Source organism: Podarcis filfolensis, assembly GCF_964270895.1.
Source record: "Podarcis filfolensis genome assembly, chromosome: 17".
NCBI classification, from domain to species: domain Eukaryota; kingdom Metazoa; phylum Chordata; class Lepidosauria; order Squamata; family Lacertidae; genus Podarcis; species Podarcis filfolensis.
In genome coordinates, this window is record NC_139621.1 from 30110291 (window position 1) to 30136646 (window position 26356).

The 26356-nt window shown below is 41.6% G+C and overlaps 1 protein-coding gene across 23 annotated transcripts in view; it reads left to right on the top strand.

The window, feature by feature from the left end:
• NRG1 (neuregulin 1) overlaps positions 1-26356 on the top strand; it is a 503801-nt gene that overhangs the window by 384084 nt on the left and 93361 nt on the right. For 2 of the 23 annotated variants that reach the window (XM_083593315.1, XM_083593319.1), the window contains exon 1: positions 23844-25436. The exons of 19 other annotated variants lie outside the window; for them this stretch is intronic. In XM_083593315.1, the coding sequence (XP_083449441.1) occupies positions 24788-25436 (649 nt within the window). In that variant the 5' untranslated portion in view covers positions 23844-24787. Of the gene's footprint in view, positions 1-23827; positions 25437-26356 lie in introns of those variants that run through there. 2 more of the 23 variants (XM_083593312.1, XM_083593297.1) reach the window with 2 other exon arrangements.

Below are 26356 nucleotides of genomic sequence, written 5' to 3' on the forward strand. Positions count from 1 at the left end.
ACAGCAGAAGTGAAAGATCTATTTTTTCCAAAGCATCTTGACCTTGCTATGAGGAGAATTGAGGGAAATATGTCTTAAAGTTAGTATTAAGATTCCACTTGCATGGGTCACACAATATTTATTTTTAGGTGCATATAGTAAATAAGTCTCTACCAACAGCAATAAGAAAGTTAGCATTTTCAAAGGTATCCAACACCGTTTTGAGGTTCAAGCTAAATTTCATCCTTCTATGTTAATGTAAAATAGAAATACGTTGGGGTCCACATTTTAAAACTGATGAGCTCAACATTTGCAGTTGTGTGCCACACTGCAAAGATGTTATTTTTTTTTAAATGTCCAAAAGACAGGGGAAATGGAATTGGCCTCTTAAGAAACTGATTTTCTTATTCTAAACACAATGATCTGAAAATGCCTAATTGATTTCAGCTTGTCTCTCCCCCTCCCACCAAAGTAAGCATGGCTGAGAGCAAAATGACTATTCTTAAAGTTTCACAAGAACATTGCATGCTGATTGGTTTTTCACAGTTACGTACAACTTGTAACAGCCACCATGAGAACAAAGTAACTTTCTTTCCCTTCTATGACAATATGGGAGCTTATTTTAGAAAATTACATATTAATAACACCTTTGCACCAAATGTTAGAAAATTACCATAAGACCATTAGGAAAAAAAATTAAGAGGCAAGCTTTTGCTGCCTCTATGACACTTTTAAAGAAACTTTACCTAAAACAAAGAACCATGGCTATTTAAGTCTTCTTGCAAAACATGTTTAAGTAGCTAATTTTCCAGAGTTCTTTTGTTTACTATTTTTATGGAATTGCTTTGGGCTTTGGAAAACATATTTAAAATCCATAATTATCTAATTTTGCAGAAAGGTGTTTATTTGATGCAGTATCACTCTAGTGCTTTAATTGAAGTTATTTTATTATTAAATATTTATTTATACCCTGCCTTTCAAGGCAGTTTACAGATGAAAATAAAAACTACTTAAAAACATAGAAAAAGTAATCCTTAAAAACAATTATGCATAGAGAGAATTAAAACTATATACATATATAAAATATATTAAAACTATATCAATAATTGCAATAAAAAACAGCACAGTCCCAGCCCATTCATTAAAAGCAGTCAGTTTCCCAAAAGCCTGTTGGAACAAAAGAGTCTTCACCTGCCGGTGGAAAGAGAAGAGGGAGCCAGTCCGGCTCCTCTAGGAAGGGAGTTCCAAAGTCTGGGAGCAGCCATTGATAATGCCCACATCCCTACCTCTTCCCACATCCCTACCAAGCACCTGTGAAGGTGGCAGGACGGAGATAAAAGCTTCCCCTGAAGATCTCAAAACCCAGGCAGAATTGTATGAGGGAATACAGTCTTTCAGACTGCTTGGATGATTTTTAGCACCTATAATGACAAGGTCCCCTAGCCAGAACCCCTCTGACATGATTTTATATCTCCTCGCAGACATAGATAAGTATGTGACCTGGCGTGTAGCACTCTTTGCAACTGACGCCAGGAAAATTAGAGCAAATTATATAGCCAAGATAGCCACCAACTGTAAAGGAGATGGATTTATTTGACCCTATCTGCATCAAGCTATATTCTATCTTTATCACCAAACTCCGTATATAATTAACATTATTTTTTAATATGTTAGTGGCCATGTGGTGATTTTACCCTATAAATTTTATTGTTTAATGTCTTAACCTGTATATTAAGGTACTTTTAAAGCTTTGTTCAGAGTAGGCAGTGGCTTGATAATATAAATGTTTTAAGTTTTTTGTATTAATCCAGCATATAGATCATAACCAGCACTTTGAATTGTGCCTGGAAACAGACCAGTAACTAGGGAATCATATGCTTGCTATAACCAGCCCCGGTCAACAGATTGATTAGGATGGTAACTGACTACTTTTGAATTGTTAGGGAGTCCAAGAGAATGTGAAAATATTCATGTATGGTTTTAATTAATTCCACAATAACTACAAACGACTACATTATTGCTTTTCAATATTGCGATTTGTTTGGAGTGAAGAAAAGTGACAGTACCCATTATGGTGCCACAGGTTCTGTTTTTTGCTGCAGCAAACCAACATGGCTATCCCTGTGAGAAAAGAACCCACTTAAGTACAACGTATATTGCAGAAAATTGAGTAACACAGGGCCTTTTTCCTTCTTGCTTGTTGCAAGTGAACAAATAGCTGACATTTAAAACTTACTGTGTTTTTCATTAAACATAACTTCCGAGCTCTTCCTTAAAAGTCTTTGGATTAGTTAAGCAGTAGATGCAGTTTTTCTTGTGTGTTCAGGGTTGCAGTGACCTGGAACAAATCTCTTGCAATCTCCAGTTCTTTTGCATTTTGCTGGTAAAGGAGAAGTGGTTCTGAAATCCTATACCCTAGGGCCTTGGTGGCTTGATTTCATGAGTTTTAAAGTTAACTGGCTGCTTTTACACCCAAAAGGGAAATGCTGTCATTTTGTGATGTTAAAGGAGGAACTCACAGAAACACACTGCTTCAACATCACAAGAAAATAACTATAAACTGCGCTTTCTAAACACAAGTTGTTTTAAAATCAAAACATGTACACAAATAAGTTTAAATTTTTAGTGCAATGGTGGAATTGAATCCAAGGCCATAATCAAGGTAGCCATGTGTGATTGGCTATACAGTGGTACCTTGGTTGTCAAACAGCTTGGTTCCCGAACAAATTGGCTGCCAGACACCACAAACCCAGACGTGAGTGTTCCGGTTTGTGAACTTTTTTGGAAGCCGAACGTCCAACGTGGCTTCTGCGGCTTCCTATTGAGTGCAGGAAGCTCCTGCAGCCAATCAGAAGCCACGCCTTGGTTTTCGAACTGTTCCAGAAGTCGAAGGGACTCCCGGAAAGGATTAAGTTTGACAACCAAGGTACCACTGTACTCCCAATGGAAGGTGAATGCATTTAATTTGGGCAGCAGCCCTACACATGCCTTGGCAAATTTTGGAAGTTGGTGTCTCTAATATGCAGAAACATGTGTAGAGTTTTCAAGTTTTATTGGACACACTTAAGTAGCTCTCGGCATTGGGATATGAACAATGAGAGTGTCACGCCTTCTGTTCAAGCAAGTGTTGATACATCACTAACCAAATGCCTATGGAGAGCCTACAAGCAGGACAAAAGTCCTGCAGAAGCACCCTGCCCACTTGCAATTCCCAGCAATTGATATTCAGAGGCATACTGTCCCCAGTAGTGGAGGTTATAACATAGCTTGTCTTGAGGAAGACACTATATCTAGCAGACTAATGTACTGTATCACAGAATTTTGAAGATTAAACATTCAGTATAGGTAACTTTGTACTTGGAAAGTGTTGTAGGAATCATTGAGTTTATTTTTCTAGGGGCACCATTCCTGAATCTCTGGAAAAGAACTAAAACAAATAGCCTTCTAATTTTCAAAATACAAAAATGCTTATCAGATCTGTATATATTGAAGCTGGTGCATGTTACATGTGGCCTTCTGTGGAACAGCAGTGTACTGAAATGGGTTGGACTATTTGCCTTCAGCCCAAACCCATTTTGGTACAAAAATTAGATAGTATGGGTTTTTCCATTACTACCTCTGTCAGCACTTTGTTCCTTCTTTGACATAAAAAATATGGGTTCAAGGACAAATATATACATATTAAATATCAGTATAGATAACTTGTAGACACAGAGTCAGGAATAAGTCCTTCATATATTCAGGTTCAAATAATAGTTTATTTTAGGGTTCAGAAATGCTACTCTTATCCAACTTTTTATTTTTCTGTGAGAATATACTTTATTGTCCGAGCTTTTTGGTAAAGAATCAATCAAGTGCATATTGTTTGGTTAAGACTCCTTGATATTTATCTGGTTTATCTACATCTCAAAACATATTAAGACTTGCCTGTTTAAATATAATTTAGACAAATAGACCATTTGCAGCTGAAATTAGCCATTAAGGAAAATTCATTGCTTTGTACTTTTCAGAGATTTTGTTTGAAATATTTACTATTATATTAAAAAGAGAGAAACATGGAGGGAGAAGATAAATTTTCTCAAAAGCTAAAGGGGCCACATGTTGATTCGAAGCCTGCAGTTAAAAGCATACTCCACATCTCTTAAGGAGGATGACGCCTATGGGGATGTAATTAGCACCTGGTTTCCTTCCCTCTCCCCTCCTTGCCAATGTCAGAGGCAGTTCTGACTGCCTTGGCAATGAGATAAAGAGTCACTCTCCCCTCGAAGCATCTCCACCCAGGACCAGACACAGACACAGAGGCACAACAGGTAACAACATCGGAGCCAGGAGCACAGGGTTTTCCCTGCCACATAATTACTTTTCTCAGGCAGCAGGTATGGAAAGTAAATGTACAGGCTGTTTAGTTATTAGCATGATAAATATTCATAGAGAACTGAACACATTGCAGAGCTACAGTAGTTGAAGGGCACTGAATATCACCCATATGGAATTCCTGTGTACAGTGGTGCCTCGGGTTACAGACGCTTCAGGTTACAGACGCCACTAACCCAGAAATAGTACCTCAGGTTAAGAACTTGCTTCAGGATGAGAACAGAAATCGTGCGGTGGCAGCACAGCGGCAGCAGGAGGCCCCATTAGCTAAAGTGGTGCTTCAGGTTAAGAACGGACCTCCAGAACGAATTAAGTTCTTAACCCGTGGTACCACTGTAGATCCCAGGGCCTGTGGCGTCTTCCTAGTTCTGGAATCCAATAAGTCTGCAATGGAAACACAATGAATTTCTTAAAGTGTAACTTTTACTATTTTTCAAAAGTTGCTATACGAGCCAAGTGTTGTTTTGCACCATATTTGAATGAAATGCAAATCTCAGGCTTGTTGCAACCATGATCAAGCACTTTACACTCATCCCCTTGCACTGAGGGGGTGGGCGCTAGTGTGTGAGCCAGAGTCTCTCTGTGCCATGTTTGTGTAAATTTGTGAGCCTTTCTGGAGGAGGGTATTTCAATTAAGGCCACTAGTGAGAAGGTCCTCTGTCTCCTTGGCCTCGTTTCATTCGGTGGCCCCAAACTCACATGGTCCCAAGCTTATCAATAGGCAAAGCCAGCACTTTATGGACTAAAGTGCTACAGCACTGACATGATGTAACTGAAACACATGAGATGCCTTCCTGTCTGTGTTCCTGGTCCAAGTTCTCCGGCACCTTACAATGGCTGACATTCATTCCTGCAAAGCTAGTGGAAAGTGAAACACTCTACTTGAGGGTCATATTGCAGTGATGGCAAAACCCTGCCCTCTTGCCCCTGACGCAGATCTCTCTGGGGAATATAATATATTTTAACGCAGAAATCACACAAAGGCAGGCTGCGCTCCACACGACCATGTCATTAGAAAAGTCTTAAACACCCCAGTAATCCCAAGGGATTTCAAATCCCTGCGGCGGGGTGAGCTCCCGTCGTTCGGTCCCAGCTCCTGCCCACCTAGCAGTTCAAAAGCACTCTTAAGTGCAAGTAGATAAATAGGGACCGCTTAATGGCGGGAAGGTAAACGGCGTTTCCGTGTGCTGCGCTGGTGCTGGCTCGCCAGCTGCAGCTTCGTCACGCTGGCCATGTGACCCGGAAGTGTCTTCGGACGGCGCCGGCTCACGGCCTCTAGAGCGATATGAGCACGCAACCCTAGAGTCGGGCACGACTGGCCCGTACGGGCAGGGGTACCTTTACCTTTTAATCCCAAGGGATATGGGTGGCACTGTGGGTTAAACCACAGAGCCTAGGACTTGCCAATCAGAAGGTTGGCGGTTCAGATCCCCGTGACGGGGTGAGCTCCCGTTGCTCAGTCCCTGCTCCTGCCAACCTAGCAGTTCGAAAGCACGTCAAAGTGCAAGTAGATGAATAGGTACCGCTCCGGCGGGAAGGTAAACGGCATTTCCATGTGCTGCTCTGGTTTGCCAGAAGCGGCTTAGTCATGCTGGCCACATGACCCGGAAGCTGTACGCCGGCTCCCTCGGCCAGTAAAGCGAGATGAGCGCCGCAACCCCAGAGTCAGCCACAACTGGATCTAATGGTCAGGGGTCCCTTTACCTTTACCTTTAATCCCAAGGCAAGTATTTTATGCGTATGAAATGCTTAACATTTATACCACTTTTCAATTGATAAGAGTTCTTCACACGCATTATCTCAGTTCTAGACATTAAAGATAGGCCATTATTATTCCCATATTGCAGGATGAGCCAAGTCTTGCCCAAGGCCACAGTAAGTTTGTGACTGAGATGAGATTTGAACCAGGACTTCCTAACTTGCAATTCTTTTATTTGCTACACGGCATGCTTTTTGAGTTTGAGAAATTCCTTTTTTGTCCTTTCCCATCCAATTTAACTGGCCTAGTATGTCAACAGAGCTGGCCTTGGGCCCCTTGTCCCTTAAAATCAATATGTCTCCTATCACTGAGAACTTTATCACACATAATGTGATAGCTAATATGTGCTCAGGAGGGAGCTGCAACTAATACTTGATTCTTGACAAATTTATTTCTGTGACATCTGTGGTTATAAATCAGTTTGGCACATTCACACTTTGTAGTTTTATGTATGCACACAAAGCATATTGCATTAATACCTTAAAAAAGATAATGTGTGAAGCAGCTTTAACTCAGCTTGATCTTTTATTTAACTATTTAGAAGGGTATCTTGTTCATGCTGAATGTTCGGGATGGGCAATAGACGTTGAAAAACGGAAATCACCTGTCCCTCCACAAATACCATAAAAATGTGATCTAGTTCAAAATTTCCCTATGCTTTGCTGATATAAACTAGATTGCTAAAGTCAATAGGCATTACAACTCTTCTGAGGCATCTTTGTTCACAGGGATACTTGGGCACTGTTTGGATTTTGTGAAAATATGTGGCTTTTGTTTTCAAGTTTAGAAGATGCACTTAGCAACATGTCATTGTTATCTTTAGTAACACCTACTGAAATGTCTGTGTGGGAAGAACAGAGCAGCTAAGGAAAAAAGGCTTTGGGTAGAAAAACCTGACAATTGGGAGCAATTTGTACATGCCGTCACCTCAGAGCTTTCATTTTTTTATTCCATAGAATAGATCAAGGACTTCATGCTGGCATAATAGCTGTGGTCCGGGTTATTCAGTTTCATTGGATAGTCTTATATGCACTGTCCTTTTGAGATAAAACAATTAAAACACAGCTAGTTGTATGGTCTCTCCAATGGAGGTCCAAGTGATAAAAAGGCGATGATAAGTGTGAACAATATTGGAGCTGGAAGAAGCTGATGCTGCAGTCACAGAGGTCTAAGTGAAAGGATATATAATGATTAAATATACCTGGTTAAATTGAAAAGGTATTAAGGAATGATCACTATCAGCTATTTTCTGCGTGTGAAAAATAGATATCTGGGATAGGCAGCTGAGACTGCTGGTTGGCAATAGGAATTGTTCAAGAATTTTCAAGCTGCTTTGGGGGGGCGTTATGGGATTGTGATCCTAGATACAGGGGTACCTCGGGTTACATACGCTTCAGGTTACAGACTCCGCTAACCCAGAAATATTACCTCAGGTTAAGAACTTTGCTTCAGGATGAGAACAGAAATTGGGCTCCGGCAGTGCGGCGGCAGCAGGAGGCCCCATTAGCTAAAGTGGTGCTTCAGGTTAAGAACAGTTTCAGGTTAAGAATGGAGCTCCGGAACGAATTAAGTACTTAACCCGAGGTACCACTGTATATTTTTTTTAAATATAAAGAAACAGCTTGTACACATTATAGATGTTTATTTATGCAGTGCTATATACTTTCTTTCTTTCTTTATTCAATATAAAGAAACAACTTGTTCACATTATAGATGTTTGTTTATACAGTGCTATATACTCTATTTATTTATTTATTTGCTTATTTATTTGCTTATTTATTTGCTTATTTGCTTATTTATACATTGGATTTTACAGCAATGGTAGATGCTAGAGTTGGAGGAGGAAATTCACTGGAGGGGTGTAGTTGGAAATAAGTGGAGACATTTAAAGATGATGATAATAAGCAGCTTGAGTCGTATGCATCATAACATGATGAAAAACCAGTGCAGGGATTTGAGAGGGATTGTTACTACAATATTTTGAATCTCTTACACTGCTGTGAAAATGTCCACTCATAAGAGTAGACTTCAGAGTGGTTCTTCTGATTACTTTAACTGAGGCATCGTCATAGAATTCCAGTTCCTATACAGAAAGTGTTACTAACAAAGTGTGTTTCCATTGGTACCGCATCTACAAACCAAAGTTCTAATCTTTGTAATATATGTGAAAAACAGAAAATGGACAATAAGAATGTTTAGAGTCCCTCACAGTATGGGGCTTCCTCGTACAGGCTGCTGCTGATTTCTCTTCCAGCTTTTGGGTCTCAGTATATCACTTTGTACTTAACATGCTCTGATTCAAGTGACTAGTTTGAGTTGGCTTCCAAACTAGATGCTGATTATTTACCTCCTGTGCTTTGCATTTCTAAAATGTTGGAAATTGTGGAACAGATGACAGGTTGCTTTGTTTTTTAAAAACGTAATTTATAGAGCTGGTGCTTGCGAGCTTGTGATTTATGCAAGGCAGGGAAAATTATTCTGTTTTTTAATGGCAGTAATGTCTGATTTCCCTCACTTTTATAATACTTTCCCTGCTGTATTTCATCCTTAAGCATAGCTTGCTAGTTCATAATTGTTTTGCATCTTCAGTCTGTTAAAAATGCATGGTGAGTGGGCACAAGAAGCTCGTTTAGATTGTCAGGAAGGAACTTGTGGCCTTTTGAGTCATTGTGATTTATGAATATTTGGGTGATGTCAGTGTTTCTTCAATGAGTACATACATATCTAAACACATGCATGTTTCTTCTTCCGATTGCCCTTTTTATGCTGCCTGCCTTCATCTTGGTAGTACAGAGGTACCTCGGGTTACAAACACTTCGGGTTACAGACTCCGCTAACCCGGAAGTAGTACCTCGGGTTAAGAACTTTGCTTCAGGATGAGAACAGAAATCGTGCGGCGGCAGCAGTGGGAGGCCCCATTAGCTAAAGTGGTACCTCAGGTTAAGAACAATTTCAGGTTAAGAACGGACCTCTGGAACGAATTAAGTACATAACCAAAGGTAACACTGTAGTTGTTTGTTGTGGATATTACCGTATTTTTCGCTCTATAAGACGCACCAGACCACAAGACGCACCTAGTTTTTGGAGGAGGAAAACAAGAAAAAAAGTATTCTGAGTCTCAGATGCCAGAACAGCAAGAGGGATCGCTGCGCAGTGAAAGCAGCAATCCCTCTTGCTGTTCTGGCTTCTGTGATAGCTGCGCAGCCTGCATTCGCTCCATAAGACGCACACACATTTCCCCTTACTTTTTAGGAGGGGAAAAGTGAGTCTTATAGAGCAAAAAATACGGTAATTTTTGACTCAGAGTTTACTGCAGTGAACCTTCCTAATTCTGGAAGCATAGCAATAGAATCCTCATGACCACAGTGCTGATTCGGAAATGAGGGTAATCTCTGGCTATGAGTGGGGGGGGGGGTGAGGGAATATTAAGAGACAATGCCTATAAAAGCTAGGGTTTGCCTTATGAACTTATGAAGCTATTGGCAAAATAACTGTGCGTCAGGAGTGTTTTTATTATTTGGGGGAACAATTCATAGCAGAGAGTTGTTCACATGTTTTCTAGTAATAGTCTACAGGTATGCCTCTTTGAAAAGTCCTTGATGTACCCCTTCAGAATCCTGACTTTGAATTACCATTTTGGAACTTGTGTCTTGGGATCTGGCTGTCATGCTGAAAAATATGCTGCCAATGAGATGGTGGTAAAACTGCTGTGTTTCTGGTGGGGGCTATTCCTCACCTGGATCTTCATATCTGAAAATCTCAAAGTAGTGTACAGTGGTACATGTGCTTCAGGTTACATACACTTCAGGTTACAGACTCCACTAACCCAGAAATAGTGCTTCAGGTTAAGAACTTTGCTTCAGGATAAGAACAGAAATAGTGCTCCGGCGGCACGGTAGCAGCAGGAGGCCCCATTAGTTAAAGTGGTGCTTCAGGTTAAGAACAGTTTCAGGTTAAGAACGGACCTCCGGAACGAATTAAGTACTTAACCCGAGGAGCCACTGTAATATGTATGTAAACAACAAATTTTTAAGTTATACAGATAATGTGTTTTATTGTTCCCATCCCAAAGGATTTAATGATACACTAGGAAAATAAAATGATCAGAGTATCAAGTATCAAGTTTAAAAATTGACTGTTATCCTTGAATACCCCACAAAAAATAGGTAAACTTTTTAAAATAACCAGGTCATGAGTAATATGGTTATGTCGGGGAATGAAATGTTGGCAAAGTTTAAATTCATCTTTCAGCTCTAAATAATTGTTGAATGATCAAAATAGACATTGGTTTGTTACAAAACTTTCACACTGTTTTATCATTCATTTGCCTGGCCATAGAAGAAAATGAAATTGATAGTCTGTCAACATATACACATTTACTTGCAATAGCCAACTCATGCAGGGCTTCTCTGCAACTTTACCCATGATTTTGATGTGCCTAATTGTGTGTAAATGGGCCCCTGAATCTAGAATACTCCCTTGCCTCCATTTAACATGCTTGTCTTATACAGTAAACCCACAATGCTTACAGACTCACTCATTCATTCATTCATTCATTCATTCACCCCAGTATACCTGAAGGAGCATCTCCACCCCCATCGTTCAACCCAGACACTGAGGTCCAGCTCCGAGGGCCTTCTGGCGGTTCCCTCACTGGGAGACGCGAAGTTACAGGGAACCAGCCAGAGGGCCTTCTTGGTAGTGGTGCCCACCCTGTAGAATTGCCTCCCATCAGATGTCAAGGAGATAAAATAACTATCTGGCGTTTAGAAGACATCTGAAGGCAGCCCTGTTTAGGGAAGTTTTTAATGACTGATGTTTTAATGTATTTTTAATCTTTTGTTGGAAGCCGCCCAGAGTGGGTGGAGTTGGAAGCCAGCCAGATGGGCGGGGTATAAATAAATAAATAAATAAATAAATAAATCATCATCATCATCATTCATTCATTCATTCATTCATTCATTCATTCATTGAATTTATATACCGCCCTATACCTGGAGGTCTCAGGGCGGTTCACAGAATAAAATCAAAATATAAAACCACAAAATACATAATCAAAATAAAAACAACTCAATACCCCCCCAAAAAAACCCACATTTTAAAAGGGCATATGTTATCAAATCAAGCCAAAGGCCTGGTTAAAAAGGAACGTTTTTGCCTGCCGCCTATAGGTGTATAATGAAGGCGCCAGGCGAACCTCTCTGGGGAGAGCATTCCACAGATGGGGAGCCACTGCAGAGAAGGCCCCTTTTTGTGTTGCCAACCTCCGGACCTCTCAAGGAGGAGGCACAAAGGAGGGCCTCAGAAGGTGATCTCAGGGTCCGGGTAGGTTCATATGGAAAGAGGCAGTCCTTGAGGTACTGCAGTCCTGAGCATTCTGCATTATAGCAGTAGTCTTGTTCAAATGCATTCTGCATTATAGCAGTAGTCTTGTTCAAAACTCAGCAATCCTTTCCATTCTGATTTTTGGTTCTTGTTGCCAGATCTGAAATGTGACTATTTAACAGGCATTCAAGGATACAGTAGCCAGAAAGGGAGTTGAAGCATTACCAGCGGGAAGGTTGGTCTTTTGCTGTAAACCAAATTGCAAAAATCCAAGCAGGCCATGGAGACTAAATTGCAAAAAAAAACACACAAAAAATGACCTGTTTTTGCTGTGAAGATTCTGCTATATACAAATTACTGGAAACCAGTTTTGGTATAATGGGTGATATATTTTCTTTTACGCTTGTTTGCTGGAAGCTGTATGGATTTAACAATGAAAACATTTTCTTTATATTCCAGAGAGGTAGCTGTGTTAGACTGCTGCAGCAAAAGCAACAATAAATTCTAATCTTTAAGTACTACAGGAGTCCCTTTATTGCTTTGTTGTCCTGTAATACAATAATGAGAAGAGTTAGAAGGATTGTTGATCATTTAAAGCAGTAGAACAAATACAAGTTGACCTTATTCTAGTTTAATCATATCCATCAATACCGATTGTATCTGTTTGGGATTGCAGACTTCTTACTGCCTTTTATGGCTGTTCTAGATATATTTCCCCTGTATTTGTGTGTATATAAATATATGTAAATCTGCCAACAAAATGCAACACTTCAAGGGGTCTGATAAAGTGTGGGGGGGCACAAGATGCCTTTTTGTTCTTTCCACATCAGACTAACATGACTTACCTTTCTGGAATTGATCAGCAACCTTGCAAAGTGGAGGCTGGGTGAGATTCACATGTGTAATAAAGCAAATAGTGGATTATTATTATTTTTCTAGTTGCATAAAATATATTTGCTTCATTAGTGAGCAGCCCTTTTCCCTAATAGGATTAGCGCAAAGAATTATAAAGGATCTCCTTATCATCCAGCACTCTTGTTCTGTACGCCCCAGACACTGAAGGGCATTTGTATGGAAAGTGTATGTCAGCTGTCGGAGCCTAGCTAAAGAGGCTGCTGGTAATCGATGGCCACATGGGAGAGACAGAGCCATCATTCAAGTGGAAGACTGCAGCTTTTCCTGCCATGGTTCTCAGATTCACATGGACAAGAAGGAAAAATAACGACTTGTTAAGTGCCACCAGCTATTAATGGTACACCACTAATAAGAACTTGGATAAAAGGTGAAAGTCCATAAGATAAAGAAGAAAAACTTGAGCACTGAGGCTTGTTGGCTTCCCCACTTTTTAAACAACATTTTTTGGAAGATGGAATTGCTTTTAGTAGAATTCTACTCAACCTCTTCTACAGCAGACAAACGTAGCTACCCTGTTGTTGTTGCTGATGCTGCTATTTCATTTACATACTGCTTAATGCCAAAATGGGCGTCCAAGCGGTTTACTAGGTAACTAGGCTGCTGCACCAGGCCCTCACCTCACACCTGGTTTAAAGTGTTGAATACTGTTGGTTTAAAATTAATACTTAGATAATCAGAAGCCATATTAAGCGTCTTGTGCATGGGTAGGCAAACTAAGACACAGGGGCCAGATCCGGCCCAATCGCCTTCTAAATCCGGCCCACGGACGGTCCGGGAATCTGCGTGTTTTTACATGAGTAGAATGTGTCCTTTTATTTAAAGTGCATCTCTGGGTGATTTCTGGGGCCTGCCTGGTGTTTTTATGAGTAGAATGTGTGTTTTTATTTAAAATGCATCTCTGGGTTATTTGTGGGGCATAGGAATTCATTCATTTTTCCCCCTTCTAAATATAGTCCGGCCCACCACATGGTCTGAGGGACATTGGACCGGCCCCCTGCTGAAAAAGTTTGCCGACCCCTGGTCTTGTGAATTTCCTCCCAGGGCTGGAGTTACTTTACTAGAATAAAAAGTATGAAACACAATGGCTACACATTATGCTCCTAGGTGCGCTTGGAAAGAGCTTTGCTGTCCTATGTATGTCAGTTTCACCTTTCTTGAAATCTTAAAAGATAGGGTTTGGGGGTTTGTTCATTTTTATTTTTATTTTACTTCTTGCTTTTACTCATTCAGTTTTCATACAGACGCTAAATTCTGTCACTGCTCACACCACGTGCCTTCTGGAAATTGCTGAGTAAATACACTTGCACTTAATCACATTAATAGATCAAAGGAAATGTGCAAGCCTATTACAATCAGTTAATTGCTGCAGAATAATTTGAGGTTGTCTGCTGGGGCTCTGCAGAGCTCTGCTATCCCCACAAAATCAAACATGGTTGGGGGGTTTTTCCCCCCCCTTCCTAAATATTATTTGTTATTACTTAGCTATTCTATTTGGCAAGACTATAGGTCTAGCTCATCACCTTAATGCACAGGCTCATGCTTCTCTCTGCCAATAACTATAACTTACTATTTCAAAAGTAAACGGCATGCATAGACTTTCTAGCTGCTGCATGCACATAAATAATGTATTAGGCTTCCTGCACTGATGGATGTTGGTTGGTGCATAGAGAATGGGGGAAGGAGTAGCTGGACAATGAGCTGTAGTAGAACCGACTGCAAACAGTTATTACCCTCTAGACAAATGTTTTTTAATCTCATCAACGTCTACTACTCAAAAAATTATTGTAATATCTTGGGTGCTTTTTTAAAAAAAATGGCAAAAGCTTTAAATGATTAATTCTGCCCCTCCCCGTTTTACACTGGATCTTTATAACACTTTCGTTTTTCTTGCTGCAGCAATTCTGGAAGCGACTATTGTCCATCCGCTTGATGGACTAAAATAACCTGGTTGGTGATTCTATTTTTGTTTTTGTTGATGCATTGCACTGTGTTCTTTGCAGCAGTTCAGAAGCTGCTTGTACCGATACAGAGCAGGAGAGGCTCAGCTTTCAGCTCACCCTGCTGGTGTTCGGTCAAAGCAAGGTTAGAATTCTGCGAAGGGTTGTACGTAGGGAACGTAACATTTAAAACACAGTTAGAACATGCCTGAAATTGTCTTTTTCCTATCATAGCTGTGAAGACATTGAATTTGACCTCTCTTCCCTTCTTCCTACCATACATCTTTCTTAGTAGAATCAGCAACTTCTTAATGACATCTGATTATGCAAGCTTCCTTGGATTTGATATGGCCTAATCATTGATGATCAATTAGGCTGCCTTACATCCACAAAGAGCCAACTTGGAATGTTACCTGTCAGGTGGAGGGGTGTGTGGTTTCAATTATTATTGCCAGGAGATGTGTACATACCAAAATTGCAAAAGGGGTAACAAAGTTTAGAGCTGTATGGCAAAAGTGTAGATTTTCAAAACTCCTACTGTTGATTTGGAAGTAATAATGCCACTGGCGGAGGAAGGGGGTGCGGTGAGTGTGGTCCAGCCCGGGCATCATCCCTGGGGGGGTTGACATCGCCGTGCCCCCCCCGGACACTCGCCACAGGCAGCACCCTCCTGGGCCGCTCGCAGCACCCCCCTGCCCCTGGGACCTTCACCATGGGTGGCAAAATCGCATTTCAGTTTACCAGAGTGGACAAAGACTGCCTCTCCTACCTCACGAACCCTCATGCCAAATTTGACGATATTTTGAGAGGCGACATAACCTGTGCCAAAAAATGGGTGAAGTCAAACCAATGTGATGTTTTACTCTGACATCTTGAATCAAAATGGTGGTCGATGTCCCAAGATAGATGAAGATCGCCGTCCCCATCAAAGGAACCAAGTTTGGTGATAATATATTGAGAGGTGGCCAGACCATAGAGAACAGATAGCCAGACAGATAAACCACTTTCCAGAATATATACTATATTGGCCCAAATACAAGCCAGCCTTTTATTCCAAATTCCAACCGTGAAAAATTTAAGTGCGGCTTAAATTTGCAACCTTACAAAAAATGGCTTTTATGATATCACTGTAGGATTTTCTTTTACATTTGCCATTTACAGGTGTGAGTGGCTGTGGAATTTAAAGGGAGCGGCTTATATTTGTGTATTGTCTTTTCTTCTATTTTCCCCTTGAATTTTAAAGGTGCGGCTTATTTGCGGGTGTGGCTTATATTCGGGCCAATACGGTAGATATTTACCTGTAGTTTTATGTGATTGAGCAATGTACTGGTGCACATTCCTAAAGACTCCTTGCTTTGGTTCAATTGTTTATTTCATCTGGTTGGTGCATAATGTAGAATTGTCTTTCAACAAATGCTTCATCTTCTAGGAGGTTGCTGCATTCAAGAATATGCTGGGCTATTGAGGAATCCATTTAGGGAGTACAGTGAATCTAATTTAAGGAGCAGCTGCTGGATATTTAAAATCTGACAGCTTTTAGTGGCAAGAATAAGACTAATTGTGCTAATTCTAAAAAGTAAACAGATTTAGGTCTGGGTGGCCAACCGAGATTAATGGTAGTAAACATTTGTTGCATTCTCGTGGGCCGTGGAAGGGTTCTTTGAGCAATTTCTCCTTTTAAAACAGTGTTTTTCTTCTAGAATAGTTTTCTCGTAAAAATAGTCCCCTGTACTAGGATGTTGGAAAGCTACTTTATCTATATTCCTTCCAACAGAATCCTTGTTGCTAACAGATTGTTTCCCTGCTTCTTGGCAAGAATATAAATTTAAACTGGGACAAATCTTGATTAGTGTTCACAATTTGGCCACAAAATAAAGTAAATCTGAAAATTCTCCAGCCCTTTTTTGTGGGGATGGGGGTGTTGTAGATCACTAACAGTATGCACAGTTGCCATTGCATCCTCTTTTATAGCAGTCACAAATTGTACGTGGGATCACACATACTGTCCGGTACAGTCTTATAGAATAGCGCTTGCCTGCCTAGGGCTTCTGTTGAGTAAGTCCCTTTTTCCCCTTTAAGTCATTCTCAGCCATGGCACTTATCTAGTCCATTATAGAAAGCAGAGCAAGTTATATTCAAAGCATCCCTCTTCATATACTGTCTGGCGGGAAGGCAAAAGATCTCATGTTTATATGTAAAAAAATGCTTTCCTGGACTAAGGCTTGTCATGCTGCATGCATGTTCTACCTGATACACTCGTGAACCAGGGCTTTTTTCAAAGGCAACTCACAAGAACTCAGTTCCGGCACCTCTCAAGCGAGCACCATTGCCATTCTAAGAGAATGTGTTCATGTGGAGTTCTGGCACAACTTCTTCTAGAAAAACAGCACTGCTCAGAACCCTTGCTAATTCATCACTAAATGGCTTGGGTCCCAAGCACTTGAAAGAACATTTTCTCCAATACCTCCTGACCCAAAAATTGCTGTCTGGGAGAGAGGCCTTACTTGTGGTCCCACCAGTATGAAGAATGTGGACGCAAGATTGGTCATTCTCAGTGACAGCATCTCAGATATGTAGCTCCCTCACAAGGAAGATCCGTCAGTCCCCCTTTTTATCTGCACTAAGGAAATAGGTAAAAACATTCTCATTTATCCAGACTTTTGGCCAATATTTTAATGAAGTTTTAATTCCTGTCTATATTATTAACTTCTGAATTGTTGTGTGTCACTTTATTATTATGAGATCTGCCCTGGGCTCCCCTTGTGGGGAAAGGGCAGGTTGCACATTAGAAATAATAAATAGTGATAAATTATGCAAGGGCATATCTCAACTGTCCTACCTCACAAGGAAAGCAGAAGGAGGTTTTTGTTACAGTGTGACTGTAAGGAAAGAATATAATAATATAAAAAGCTCCATTGAGATGAAATTGAGAAGTGTGTTTAAGCGTGTAAAGCAGGTCTGCAAAAGTGGAATTCCATGATAGTCTGGCAGCCATGTTTGTTCCTTCATGTTAGTTTAACTTAGTCCACAACTTTAAATAGAATTTTGGTGAAAAACTACTTTCCTTCTTTTTCTTTTGCCTGTACTGTAGTTACTTGCATCAGAGCTTAGCAGGGTTAAGGTATGGATAATGTATTTCGTTTTTCTTATTGATGTAGCTGTTGCAAAGCCTTGGGAATCATCAAAAAGGATTTGAACAAAGGACTTGGAAATAGATCTTAAGTCAAGGATAAAGCATTTTTACCAGCAGCAAGTTTACTGCAAAATCTCTACACTTTATGCAATATTTCAGTACGCAGTGGTTTTCTCTGGTTTTCTCTTAAGGTCACAGAATGCAGGTCATTAAATAGCTTTTCTTTCTGCATTTTCTGTTATATCACATTACCCTTTCTTCCCCATTCTATGATTTCACAAAAGGATTTCTTTCTAAGAATGATTTTGCAGTTCTAAAGTAAGATTATAGCCCCCTCGCCTAACATGGATTTACTTTATTAAATCTCATAGATCTCAACCCATTTGATAATAGTTTCTGGCTATGCCAAATGCCAGTGTTAATAACTGGTGGCAATTGTACAGCATGCGACTCAAGGATGGAGTTTTGTTTTAAGGTGAACATGTGGTTCTGAGGTTGCATTCAGTCATGGTCTCTGGAAGTAGTTTGCGTGTCGAGGTCCCCAGGGCCACCCCAATAACTCACACATCACACAGAATTTTTTGTTTAAGATTTTTGGCATAATTTTGGCCACAACTTTCTTAAAATACAAATTTGTGAGTGGTTGCTTAGGCATTGGTTGCGACTATCTGCCCCCACCATGGGGGACAGACTGACATTCCGCACGATGCGAAAGTCAGAATAGGGGAATACACTTGGGGCTAGCGACGGAGCAGGGAACCTGCCCTCACCCCAAATTCACCAGGAGCTCATTGCTATGGCCCGAGCCCCCTTGACAGGGTGGACAAGCAATAGTTAGCCCCTGATTCCTTTAACGGAATCCCTTGCAGCAGCAGCATTAGAGGGGCAGGCACAGCCAATCCATGCCCCTCAACCAACCAAACCATAAACCAATGCCTAACCGCAACCTTACAAGTTGTGACGATTTGCTACGCAGTAGGCAAAAACCAAATGGCCCCAGCCAATCAGCCAGATGGACAAAATTCCTACCGGGCCCCTGCCCCAAGAGCAGACCGACCCCATGACAGGCATAGCAAGGTCAAAGCGAACAACCCTAATTCTAGGGAGGGGGGGACGGGCAATCCGATGCACGGGCGAAAAGAGGAAGCCCTAGCCTCGTGCAAGGAGTTTTAGCATTTCTGGCTGTCAATCAACAAATGGCAACATTAACTTCTTCCCAACAACAAGGGAAGCCCCAATCGCATCAGTGGCCAACGATCAATTAGCCCGCCCCCAACTTTGGAGTGTCCTGGCGGCCCCCACCGCAACACGTGCTCTCCATGAAGGAGAAACGCTTTCTAGTGAGAGGGTCCTTGCCATGCTTTATTCAGTTCTGTTCAGTACCAGACTGATGTTAGTAAAGCAGAACTGATTCAGAACAAACTGACTGAAATGATGGATAGGCTGCAGGGGCTGACAGGAGAAAAGATTGAAAGAGTGAAGTATGTGGAGGTTGCTCAAAAGGCTGCTGTGCAGACAAGATGGGACAGGAGAGCCCTGATAACCCTAGGGCAAGAGAATCATGTCTGAGCAATCATGCAAGGATGCTTTTGTAAATGAAAGATGGCTTAATTCTAATTTCTCTCTCTCTCTCTCTGATGGTTTATATGATACAGATACAGTATCTTCTCTCTCTCACTCACACACACACACACACACACACACACATATAGGAGGGAGGCAGACATGCTAGTAAAATTGTGGATTTGCAAGACTTGAATTTGTTCCACTGAGAACAGTCACTATAAAGTGGGTCAGAAATAGAACATATTTTTATGTATTTTTGAAAAAAATCGCATACATAATTTGAGAAAAAAATTCAGAAAAGTTGCTTGGTTTGCAGCAAAGAAAAGCAAAAGCAAAACAAAAAACCACTTCAGCTCCTTAGAGATTAACAAAGCTTCTCTGTTATCCTTGAACTTTCTTCAGCATAGTTGAGGCATCCCCAAACTCGGCCCTCCAGCTGTTTTGGGACTACAAGTCCCATCATCCCTGACCACTGGTCCTGTTAGCTAGGGATGATGGGAGTTGTAGTCCCGAAACAGCTGGGGCTGAGTTTGGGGATGCCTGGCATAGTTAATCATCAACAACTAGACAGTCACACTACAGTATTTCCTGGGAATCTTTTCTTCACCACAAGCCATATGCCCTTCTATAAACTGAAAGTTTATTAACAGATTGAAAATGCTTGATTCAGTGGCTGCACTCCACAAACCATAGATTACAATGAGTTTTTAGTATGGTGAGAGTTCTCTGTATGTTGCCACTTATGTAAGCAAGGTTGTGAAGCAATGGCTAAGACTATCAGGTTTCCTTCTGCATTTCAATCACTTGAGAGAGGAGGGGGAGTCTAGCCGAGTCCAGCCCTACCATGCTAAATCTCAGTAAACAGCAGAGGCATACTAGGGTCTCTTGCACCTTTACCAAGGAGCTGTATCAGTGCCTTCTCACTCCCCGAAAAAAATCACTTTACTACAATAGCAACATTATAAATTACTGCATTTTATGCAACCCAAGTACAGAGGTATCTTGGTTTAAGAACAGCTTTATGAACAACTTGGATTAAGAACGCTGCAAACCCAGAAGTAGGTGTTTTAGTTTGTGAACTTTGCCTTGTTCTGCTTCCTGTTGAGTGTGTTCTATTTGTAAATTGAGTCCCCTGCTGCTATGGGAAAGCATGCCTTGGTTTAAGAACGCTTTGGTTTAAGAACGGACCTCTTGAACTGATTAAGTTCGTAAACCAAGGTACCACTGTACTCAAAGCACGTATAGCAGCTGTTCTCAACCTGTGGGTCCCCATATGTTGTTGGACTACAACTCCCATCATCCCTGAGCTCTGGCCTTGCTAGCTAGAGGTGATGGGAGTTGTAGTTCAACAACATCTGGGGACCCACAGGTTGAGAAAGGCTGGTCTAGAGTGTAGGTGAAGCAAAGGGGAAGGGCAAAAAGTGCATGTCTTGTGCCACAGTGCATGGATGGGAAGCTTATTGCCACACATATGTCATATACTCCATAGCCTGATAAGTGATTTTTGCATGGTACCTGCCCCCGCCCCCCAAGCCTGTATCCCTGATGGGGTGGTGGTTTTAACAACCCCTAGGTACACCTCTGCTTAATATCACTGACTTCTTCATTTAATAGCTTTTATCCCAGGTGGTCTCCCATCCAAACATTGACCAGAACTTTGAGTTATCAAGGATGCAGGGTGTCAGTGATTTGCAATGCAGGGCGTCAGTGTTTTGCATAGCTTTGTATTCCTCTCATATAACTCATGTCCACCTTGCCTTAAACGTCATCTAACTATCACGTGTACACTCATCAATCTTCATTTTTCTTCTTTCCTACTGCTGCCCTAATGTGTGCCTTCAATTACCAAATTATCAGGAGTGGGGAAACCTAAATCTTGGGCTAATATATATGCAGATTTTATCATACGTTATTCAAGAACAGGGTTTTGATTTCTAAGGTTCAGGAAAAACATGAAACTTCAGCTATTATTTATCCTGCTCAGTGCCTAATTTTTTACCAGGAGAACATATGGAATCACAGTCACATTAAACCACAGTCAAATTAAAGCTTACATGAGTATACTATACAGAAGAATCACAGAGCTGGTTCATGCCAATATCACAAGAATACCTATCCAAGGCACAGATCCTGTCAGGTGCTGTTGCGGTTGCTCGAGAGTAACCAGGCAAGACTCCGACCTGTCTTTTACAGGCTTTATTTTGGTGCAAACTATTTACAGTGAAGAGCGTCATAAGTTCCTGTCTGGCCAGCAGAATCCGGGAGTGCTCTGTTTTTGTACCTCCCCCAACATAAAAGTCTCGTCAACCCCAGCCTTTTCCGCCCCTCCCTGTGCCTCAGACTACTGCACAGGATGGGCGATGGCAAGGGCGTGCTCCCTGCCTCTCTGGCTTGCTCAGGCTCGGTGTTAAGGCTCTTCCTAGCATCCTCTGGTCCCTGCACCTCCTCTCCACTGGAGGTGGGGCTTTCCTCCTCACCGGAAGAGGAACTGCTTCGCAAGATTTTCGGAGGCTCTCTGTAACACAACGGCCCTTCTATCTCTCGCCTCTGAGCTGATGGCAGTTCCCTGACAGATCCTTGTGGAAAATTTCATAGCTTTTTACAAAGAATGATGACAAAAACCCAACAAATCACCTATAATAATAATAATAATAATAATAATTTATTATTTGTACCCCGCCCATCTGGCTGGGTTTCCCCAGCCACTCTGGGCGGCTTCCATAGAAACCAAAAATACACTAAAATATCACAGATTAAAAACTTCCCTGAACAGGGCTGCCTTAAGATGTCTTCTGAATGTCAGGTAGTTATTTATCGCTTTGACATCTGATGGGAGGGTGTTCCACAGGGCAGGCGCCACTGCCTAACACTTCTGTAGGCACCAGGTTCCCAGTTTCCTTAAGGGCTTCTCCTTAAGGTGGTCTCTCTCCACTCCTCAGGGTGGGGCAGACCAGCAAGCAATGCTGTGCAACAGAAGGCTGTGCTGCTATGCTGCTGCTCAAGCCTCCCTTACCTGGGTTGCTTCTCCACCAGTGGCAGAAGCAATGGGGAGTGTGGCCCCTGTGGCAGCACCGCCTCTTGCTCTTCCTCCACCTGGTGGCTGAGCCAACTCTGGACGGCTCTATGGTGGCCTTTTCATCTACTTCAACTGGAAATTTAAAGGACAGCACTGGAAGTAAAAGCTGACCGCCCTGACCCCAAAGCCTTGAAACCAAGCGAAGCTACTTCGCATGGAAGAATTCTGATTGTTTTATTCACTTACTGCAAAGAACGCTCAACATTCAAAAATTTGGTGCCTTTAGTGGCTAAGCTTGCTTGCATTGAACAGGAGGTATGTTGTTTTCTACAGGCTTACATTGGAGTGGATGAATTATCAGTATTAACCAAAATTCCTCCCTGGTGCCTCTTGATTAAAGCTCGTAGAGACGCAGTAGGCTCAGCGGTGCCAGGAAAGCTGATGCAGTGTTCAGTCTCCAGCAGCTGCTGATTAAGGGTTCCTAGCACGTTCCATCACTATATATTGACACATTGGGTTGCAAAATCTCCAAAGAAGCTCCTACAGTGCCAATAAATCTGCTTTATGCAAATGTTACTTACATTTCCATGGCCGTACTTAGGCTATTCTTTTGCGCAATAAGGATCCAATATGAAGCAATAAAGAGGGAGAGCTGCATTTTAATATTTTGCTGAAATAGCATCGAACACTAAGATTAGGGTTGGCGAGTTCGGCGTCCTGGTAACTTCATTGCTTCTGATCTTATATAGAATGACAGTCAAAATCAGGAGAACAACTATTGCATATATTTCAGTAGTATGGATCCAGCAGAGATCTGAAAGTGGGAGGACAAGATTCCCAGCGTGGGACAAATGCACGCCCTTGAATATATTCAATAGGAAATTCTAAAAGAGATGTACATTTTAAAATCATTGTTTTGGTAACTTTTCATAGGAAACACTGGTGCTCTTGTGGAATAATAATAAGGATATGGTGTGGGGCTACCTTCCAATAATGGTGTCCCTGGCTATTTTTTTTTAATTATTGGTGTAAACAACTGCACAGAAGGCAATGGGTAGTGAGGTCTGTATCCCAAAATTCCTTTTCTTATAAATATAAATAGTTTTATTTGGCATGACTTTGTCATGCAAGTCATGAACCATCTATAGGAATTACTCGGTCTGTTGCAATTCTCGCTGATAGAAAACCTTTGACCATTTTTCATTGGGAAACCAAATGTGAATTTTATTTGCCAGTTAATTGTGTTTGGTTTCTACTCAAATTTATAGTCCTTGAAAGTGGACTATAGTGGAGCTGATGACATTTTACTCAATATAATTAGTAAATGGTTTGTAAATACTAAGAAACAGTGGAAGATGTCAAACTGAATAAACTTTAGCTTTGGTCCTCTTTAATTTTGGAAGACAAAACATAGTATTTTTCAAGCAATTTCCCCCCCCCCCACACACACACACAGAGCTAATGCAATACTAATATAGAATTGTGTTCAAAATATTTATTCCAAAATCTAACACGTGGATCGTATGCTTGAAAAGCTTCTATTTAAATAAACAAAAGCAAACAAACCCTGTCCTTTAAATCATAATTGTGTTGCCTGTGATGAATTCTACTTACTAGACTGATGAGAAGGCAAAGTTTATCTCTAGGTAGCAGGCAGAAAGAAACTGCAGCTGAAAGGCCTATGTCCCCTGGGACGGATCGGATATCCGACAGTCTTAGCATTAAGTCCAACCCATAAGGCTGCCACCTACAACCTTCCCCACCCTCATCCTCGTTGCAGCTTTGTTAGATTGCTCTAATCGATTGTCATCCTTTCGTGACCACACAGTAGGAGAAAGAGAGAGAGAGTCTAACTGGCTCCTCCATTCCTCCCTTAGATTTTATGGCCTCTCCTCCATCTAATTGGATGAAATAGGAAGTCACTGGCAGTCCTGGGTGTGCTGATTTAACTCAGACCAGCCCTGCAGAGGGGTGGGGGTGGGGAGAGAGGAAGGGAGGCAGAGGGAATCTGTATGTCAGAAGAACAGAGTGGAGGAAAGAAGAAAGGGAAGAACTAAAGGGAAGGAATACTGGGGAGGGACAAAGAAGAGGGAGGTGGTAAGGACCGAGGACAGAGTTGCCATTATCTCCTTTTCGAATCTCTCTGTAATGATATTGCTTGCAGTGATGCCCAGGGAGCAGGCACCTGCTGCTCTGTAATGATTCAGCCTCTTTCTGCCGGCTCTTTCGCACAACAGGATGCTGTTGCTACTGTCATTGCTGCTGCTGCCGCCGCCGCTGCTACTGCCGTTCTTACTGATTTTCCTTTTGCTTCTGCTGCATGACGGCTGTGTTTTCCTCCATCTAAGCAGCCACCCGCCTCAGATGCTCAAGGTGAGAAGCCAGCCTCTTGCTCTGGGCTCTTCGTTCACTTAAACAATTTTCCTCAGGATTTCAGATTCTTCTTCTTTTCCCTTAATCTTCTTATTTTTCGCTCTGTGAGGAACTGAGATGGCTTGAGAGGAATTATAAACAACAAATTTTTAAAAGTGAGCAAGGAGGAGGAGCAGGAGCTGAATCATTATGAGAGGCTTTTCTCCTTTCTGAATATTTGGAAGGATTTCTCCCCCTTTATTTGGATTGTGTTCTGACACTTGAACTCTTGATACCTATGCTGTGATCCGGTAAGATTTCTCTGGATCTTTCCCCCCCCCCCTTTCTTTTGGCTTGCTTGTTAGTGATAATGGAAAGATTTTTTGAGGCCTTCTAGAAGAGAGCTCAACTGAAGAAATACATGCTTAAATATGTCTGAAGCTACTCTGGAGAGTTTTCCCAACCCCTCGAACCAGCTGAGTCCCACTCCATCACTCGAGGGTCTTCCTGCTGAAGAGGACATACCAGAGAATCAAACAGCAGACACAAGGGTGCAGGGAATAGCAGGCCTTGCTGCTACTTGCTGTGTGTGTCTTGAGGCAGAGCGGCTGACAGGCTGCCTCAACTCTGAAAAGATCTGCATTGTCCCAATCTTGGCTTGCCTGATCAGCCTCTGCCTCTGCATTGCTGGCCTCAAGTGGGTGTTTGTGGACAAGATTTTTGAATATGATTCTCCAACACATCTAGACCCAGATAGGATTGGGCAAGATCCAGTGACTGCCGTGGATCCTACTGCACTCTCTGCTTGGGTGCCATCTGTAGTGCATACTTCTTACTTTCCAGTACCCACCAATGTAGCTAACTTTGAAGTCACAGGGCAGCCTTCTGGTTCACCAGTTCCCCCTGAGGTTGCTTCTAAGCCGTCTCCATCTAGAGGTGACCAGTTAGAGGATCAGTTTTTACTCTCTTCAGTGCCCTCCTTACCCCCACCTAGTATAGAACCTGAAGTGAAAGGGTCCACGACAACATCTCTGCCACAAGAATTTGAAACTAATATCCAAACAGCTCCACCAAAACTAGGTAAGCATTTGATCCTATTCCCTGTGCAGATTGTCGTTCATATGCATACAAAGCAGGTGCAATCTATATTAAAGATTATTCCTATTGTGATGATACGATTGATACTAACAGATTTGCTAATAATTAAAGAGGAGCGTGTTAGCTCAGATATTAGCTTTAGCCTGTCCTTTTGTTAAAGTTGCAAAAAGAGATACTTGAGAAAGCGGGGGTGCTAGTCATGTAATACTAACAATAACTTTGTTCAACTGATGGTACTTTACAAACAGTTCACCTGGTCCATTTAAGTAACGAGTTGTATATGACTGTTAGCATCACTCCCTTTTGATCTTGATTCTTTTGTGTCCCTGACAGATTATGCCCTTCAACACTCGTTCATACTCCCTCCCCTTAAGTTAGCTGGTTAGTGCAAAGAGAAAAAAAATACTGTTAATTTGTCAAAAGCAATGAAGTCCTGCGGCACTTTAAAGTCTAACCAATTTTATTATGGCATGAGCTTTCATGGCCACAGACTGCTTCATCAGATGTATGGAATGTGAGCTGCACTCCTAGCATATGATGAACTGGGCTCCAGTCCATAAAAGCTTATGCCCATAAAATCAGTGAAGTCTTCAAAGTACCACAAGACTCTTAGTCTGTTACAGCAGAGGTGCCAAGCAAGACTATTCTTCTGGAAATTTGTCAGTAATTCTGATCATTTATATTTCCAGTTAGAGCCTGGTACCAACCTGTACAGATATGAGCTACTACACCAGTGTCTCTCTGGCCCAGTATACTATTGTGTATAACCCCTCAATTTATGGCTAAATTTGAGCAATAGCTTGCCATAGGCTAAGCCCTGGAATCTCTTTATATTGGGAGCTCTGTCTTGGGGAGTGTGATGATAAAGATGAAGATGAAAGAGACTCTAAGCTTGTGTGGAG